The 6,077-nt window shown below is 35.5% G+C and overlaps 1 protein-coding gene and 1 long non-coding RNA gene across 3 annotated transcripts in view; one reads left to right on the top strand and one right to left on the bottom strand.

The window, feature by feature from the left end:
• Nucleotides 1–429, bottom strand: part of LOC106523997 (uncharacterized) — a 7,801-nt gene extending 7,372 nt beyond the window's left edge. Inside the window, exon 1 of the long non-coding RNA XR_001310963.1 lies at nucleotides 349–429. This is a non-coding gene — a long non-coding RNA (uncharacterized LOC106523997). The remainder of the gene's footprint in view (nucleotides 1–348) is intronic.
• Nucleotides 430–575: 146 nt separating this feature from the next.
• The window catches only part of scn2b (sodium channel, voltage-gated, type II, beta), a 16,872-nt gene continuing 11,370 nt past the window's right edge, over nucleotides 576–6,077 (top strand). For both annotated transcript variants that reach the window (XR_001310962.1, XM_014017612.1), the window contains exon 1: nucleotides 576–707. Coding sequence is in view for 1 of the 2 variants with exons in the window: in XM_014017612.1 (XP_013873066.1) it covers nucleotides 620–707 (88 nt within the window). In the remaining variant the exon portion in view is untranslated. The remainder of the gene's footprint in view (nucleotides 708–6,077) is intronic.

The following is a 6,077-nucleotide window of genomic DNA, read 5'->3' as shown; positions in this document are numbered from 1 at the left end:
GTTTATGAGCTTTAACTTCACTCTTTTACATACAGTATTTAGATTTTAAATTTATTTACTTTTTATTTATTTCATTAAAAAACAAAAACAAACTATACACAATAAATAAATAAATAAATAAATACATAAATAAAATGAAAGATTAAAAGTTAAGATTACTGTGTGATTATACACCCACACACACACACACACACACACACACACACACACACACACACACACACACACACACACAATAACTAAATAAATAAATGCATAAATAACTAATACATAACTAATTCGCCTTTAAACAAATAATTAGGTTTTCAACTTTTTTTTCATTTTTTTTTGTGGAGGAACACATCTTACCTTCTGCTTCCTGCTCTGTGTCCTGCCTCCATCACCAACAAGCCGACAACCGTAAGATCAACCAGTCACGTTAAGGCTACAGACACTGCCAGCCACGTCCTGCCTCTAAAAGCAAGCAAAAAAAATACCACTTATATATTTTTTAATTGCATTTTTTACCGCGCACACCAAGTGCCCACGCGCTGCTTTTATTTATAATTTAAACATACCCTCCTTTTTTTTTTTTTTCCCCCGTAGAGAACATCCTCAGATTTGAGGAGGAGGAGAGAAAATGTCTCCGACCGCGCAGGAGGAGAGGAGGAGGTCTGGCGTTCAGCTGGGGAGCGCTGCGCTGCTGCTGCTGCTGCTCTCACTCTCTGGTAAGGCACAGAACAGGTGAACGGATCAATATGCTGACACATTACTAGGCGGATCAAATGTATAGGATCAGTTAAAAAAAAACATCTTAGTTCGTGTGTCAGGGAGAGAGAGAATCAAGGAGGAGGCAGCTGAGGTGTGACAAGAGATGATGTCGGGGAATAWATATTGACCAGGCCTCTCATTAGGAGGGGATTGTTTTGGCTTTTCTTCCAGCTGGTCTKCTCTGGGTTTAGCCTCTTAAAACACTAAGTGTATTCAGGTGGTGTGCAGCTTCTATTAAATAAATATGGACTAAAGAAGGCTGTGTTAACCACCCTCCTAGGAATTAGTGATGGGGATAGAAATCGGCTATACATGTTATATAACCCTTTTAGCACTCTCTGCTCATCAGTGTGAAATTCTATAAAACACAAGAACTCATGAAATTTAGTAAAACGACTGGAAACACACGTGCTGGAGATTGATCCTTGAAAATACTGCACACCAAACCTGATTAAGTGTTTACACAGCATTGATCATGTTTGATTGGATTATCAAGACAGAAACAGCAAAAATAAAGTGGCATTTGAACAACCAGGTCTACAAATGAGCACTTATTTTCTGTTTAGACACATTAGTTCTTCAGTGGAAATTTCAAACCTTGCCTTTGTTTGTTGCCATGTTGTGAGGGACGTCTGACCCATGGTGAACAAAGTATACCCAGTTTCATTTCTTCAGTCAAAAAGCTACTTTTACATTTATTGGAGTAATCTCCAATAAATGTAAAAGTAGCGCTGCCAAATTAATACTTAAGTATGTGCTTTCAAAAATACTCAAGTACTGACAGTGCTTAAGTATTTGAAAAATGTACTGAAAGATTATTTATTTATTTATTTATTTATTTTTTATTTATTTAAGAAAAGTACTGAAAGTTCAAAAAAATCTTGTCAGGGTATACGACACAAAAACATAAAGCAGTTAATAAAAAAAATCTCACCATTAGTTGATAGTATTAAGTCCGTATTCTGAGCCTTTTGTCCAGTAATAATTCTTTGTAGACTGAAGACAATCTCAGACAACAGCCATTCTGTCCACGTTTGCATGGTTAAGGGTCTCCATGAGCCTCGGTGCATCAGTGTCAGCCTCCTTAGTTTCCTTAGAGACCATGTGTGCTAACAATATCAGGGAAATGGCAGTGTTCAGAAAGTCCTAAGTCATTCTGAATACGATGAGYTGACATAAAAATTTCCTAACACGGGGCACTGAGATTCCTTTTTTTCGAAAATGCAGAGCCAAACCCAGTAATTTAGCTACGTATGTTAAGTCTTCCTGTGAAATCCAAACCACAAGCAGATGAAAGATCCAACCACTGCTTTTCTTCAGAAACACATCACTTATTTATGTATGTATCATCTCTGAACACTCCCTAACTTCCATTGAGCTGTTTCCTCCACTTTAGAAACCTAAACACAATAGTCCATGGGCTACGAAGATCACTGCAAAGATTTTTTTTTAATTTAAAAGTCAGAGTTGGTTCATATCTGAAGAGGTAAACTACTGGGCTAGCTGCAAAAACCCAATCTTTTTTATGTTTTAATTCAGATTTTGGRAGATCTATGCAAAACTGGTTGATAGATCTGATCATTTTTTACAAATGTGTACTGTAAATGTTGAGATCACTTCAGCATGATGGGGCAAGACCATTTAGAACTTCAAAAGCAAGAAATAAAATCTTAAAATCAATCAATTGTGGGTGGGGTTATCAGGCCAAGCAGTAAAYGGGATGTGGGATGAATCATGCAAGGAGTGATTGTTCAGTGATTCGGCCAACAAATGTGCAGGGGACAATGGATGTATGCATAAGCTTAAACATCCCAGTTCGGATTCCAAATCTAAGATCTTTGGGACACAYCATGTCTCTGTAGAAACAATCAGTATTTGAGACTGCATTTAATTTTGGATTGGKAAAGAAAATAGCCTGGATTTGTAAACCACAAAAATGTCCCTGTTTCTATTAAATTGCTAAATTATTATAATGAATCAGATTTGGGTACACATATGAACACTCACTGTAGTAAAATATTAAACCTAGTACAGGTGACTTTTAATTGTAAACAATATAAGTTCTTTTTTGTTCCACTTGTGTTTTGAATGTCCTGTTTCATCAAACATAGTTGATTAGTCCTTTTGACTTTTAAACATATATACTAAATAAACACTAAGTTATTCTAATATCCTATCTTAGACTGAGTGTATCTGTGTCACAGTCTTAAAGATTGCAGTTTTCCACCACTTCAGCTTCACTCAGTATCTGCAATGGTGCAGCCTCTGCAGTGAACCACTAGAGGGCAGCAGCACAATGCGATAAGGAGCCTCAAAATGCACTGACATGAGCTTCTAAAAAGATAAAATCTCACTTTAAATATTGTGCTTTGTTCAGAAAGAATCGACTGCCGCTGCTAAGAGAAAACTGTATGACAGTACTGCATTGTGGATGGCTAAAACGGGGGCAGGTGTTGAGAAAAGGATATTCCATGTGCAAACGCCTATTTAGAAAACAAACAAACAAAATAAAGCTGTCAGAATTTGAACCAGAACTTAAAAAAAAAAAAAAAACTTTGTCACAGATTGTAACATGAAATTGTATTTGGTCCATTAATGAGGCTCAGACACATTAAAACACAAATGTAAAAACCTCAGCCCCTCACATGAATCATGTTCTCAAAATACTTAAAAACCTACTTTCTCATATAACCATTTGCACGACTATAACTGTTTTCTTTTTTTTTAAAGGCTGATTGTTGTGCGGCTAAAAGAGTATTTATAATATTCTTATTTATTTACTTTCTTAGCCAAGGGTACTCTAAAACTTTACCTGTTTTCTCTAGCTCTTTGGCTCATTAAATCTAATAATCACACTGAAAGTTGTCCTAGACACAATGCACCTTTTAACACTCATGTGTGCCATGTTCACACATTTTACATGAATAAATATTTTTTTTTTTGGTTATTCAAGATAATTTGCTCAATGTAATGTAATTTTTTTGACGACACCCTCATATAAATAAATATAATCATAAATARGAAGGGAAGCCTCAAGTAGCGTAGATTTGGGGAAACAATGAAAAAATAAAAAAAGCTTGATGCAGAAATTTWCAGTTTAAATCATTGTTTAAATCTTCCTGTGTTGAGAAAAGCAGATGAAGTTGCATGATGTGTTTTTATTTCTGCATTCTGTGGCTGAATTGTATCTATAATACTGAGAGGCAAGAATAACRCAACATACAGGCCAACAGGAAAGTATCAGTCAGCAACTTCAGCGCACTCATTAATGAACCCTGTGAGTGCTGTTTGACATTTCAGAATCTGTTCATCCACAAAAGGTCTTTTAAAACAGCCTGGCTTTCCGACTCTGGCAGACGTGGATGTCAATAATTTATAAGAAATGGAGAGGACATGAGGACACAAAACAAAAATGATTTTTTAAACTATTTTACTTATAACACTGGTCAGTTCAGGTCAGTTTACTAAAACTCTGTCCATTTATGTGGCTCTGTGTGGTTTTATTTGTTTTGTTGTCTTGTTTGTGTAATGTTATTTAGATCAGTGTTGCAATAACATGTTTTTTTTTTTTAATTTGGCTGGATTTTGAGGTTTTGAACCTTAGCAGAGTTAAGCTCATAGAATCAGCTAATCTTTTTATACATCTAAAATTTCTGCCCCACCTCACACACAGAAAAAAAAATCCTCAACTGTCTTTTTTTTAAGTAGGAAGCTGTATTGACTGCTGCGTTATGACTAACATCGGGAAAAAAACTTATCCAAAGAAGAGTGCACCAGAGACACTAACAGTCTGAAACATGACTAAAGCAAGAGTGAAGAATTAAGGCAGCATCTTATATTTCCTATTACCATGTGACAGTTTGCTTGGTATATTGTTGTGACACCTGCAAATACAAATTTAGTCGAAGTGGTGGCTTTGCTGGGGTTTACACCAAAGTTCTTAATGAATCAATGGTCAATCTAGATTTGGGTAGTCTTTAAAAAACACAACAGGGGTAAAATGAAATGGAGAGCATGCATAAGTTCAAACTTTCTATATTTGAGGTCCACCAGCCTCCTCAGCACAAACCAATTGTAACCAATGCTGTCACAAAATTCAATCAATACAACTGTCTACACTGCATTATATAGTATCTACAATGAAAGCACCAAAGATACAAAAGACAAAAAAACCCACTGTGGGTCAAACCACKAACCGAAGAAGACAAACATGGCCGCTTGTTTTGTTGTTTGTTTCAACATTTGAATAATTTATCACTCAGAGACTACAAAACTGGGTTCAGTTCCTGTTGAGAAATCACTTAAACCTTGTTTGCTTCCTCCTGTCTTTTAAACAAACAGTTAACAAATCAGCGCATCATGACCACCTACGGTTCAAGTGAAAACTGTAGACTGTTGAGATGAATGCTGTGGTGCAGCTGAACTATGAACATCAGCATGCACATATGATTGCCTATACTGAAGCAGAAAAGCAGGAACAACTATGTTTCTGGCTTAAGTAACCCCATCTTTCATAAGTGAAAGATGTTTTTTTTTTTTTTTTCATGAGTGAAAGACTCCCACAGCAAAAAAAATGTCTCAGTGTCTAATCTTGGTTTGCCCATGGTTTTCTGTGTGGTGTTTGCATGTTTTTTCCTAGCGTATGTTGGTTTATTCGAGGTACTATGGTTTCATCTAACAATCAAAAGGTAGTTTATWTTAGATTAAGTGATAATTTTTAGATGATGGATCTCCGTGGTTGCTTGTCTTGACCATGTAACAAATTGGCAGCCTATTGGTACCCTAAACGAGGGGTTCTCAAAGTTTTTTTTTTCTTAAATTCCCTGCAGCTGTCTGAGATCCCCCTAGCAGCCTCTGGTAGTCCCCACTTTGAAAAACACTTCCCTAACCTTTTGCCTGTTGACTGTTTGGATAGACACTTATTTTCCTCCAATCTTTGCTTTCAATTTTTTTTTCTGTATGAAATTTGGTTTTCTTTTACAAGTTTACACAAAAAAAGTTAGCTGTGTGGCATGAGTCATCATTTAGCCTTTCTACATCATTGTTTTGTGGGCTAATTGTTTGATTAAGGCAAAAGTGCTTGAAGCTCTTCTTTAAAAATTAAAACTTTTTGTAGATTTTTTTAAATTATCATTTGCAATTCATTAACCTTTTCAGCCTCTTTTTAATTGGACATTTCATTGACTACATTTGTGTCAGTTTCCTGTGATTTTACAAATTTTTGCCCAAGGAAACACCTAATCAAGTTTTTTTTTTATTTTAATTTTAATTTTTAATTTTTTTAAGTTTTTTTTATAATGCACAATGTATTATACAATGTTTTATAC

The sequence above is a fragment of the Austrofundulus limnaeus genome, unplaced genomic scaffold, assembly GCF_001266775.1.
Source record: "Austrofundulus limnaeus strain Quisiro unplaced genomic scaffold, Austrofundulus_limnaeus-1.0 Scaffold173, whole genome shotgun sequence".
Classification (NCBI taxonomy): Eukaryota; Metazoa; Chordata; class Actinopteri; order Cyprinodontiformes; family Rivulidae; genus Austrofundulus; species Austrofundulus limnaeus.
Note: the sequence above shows the minus strand (reverse complement) of the source record. Positions and strands in the feature narration are given on the sequence as shown.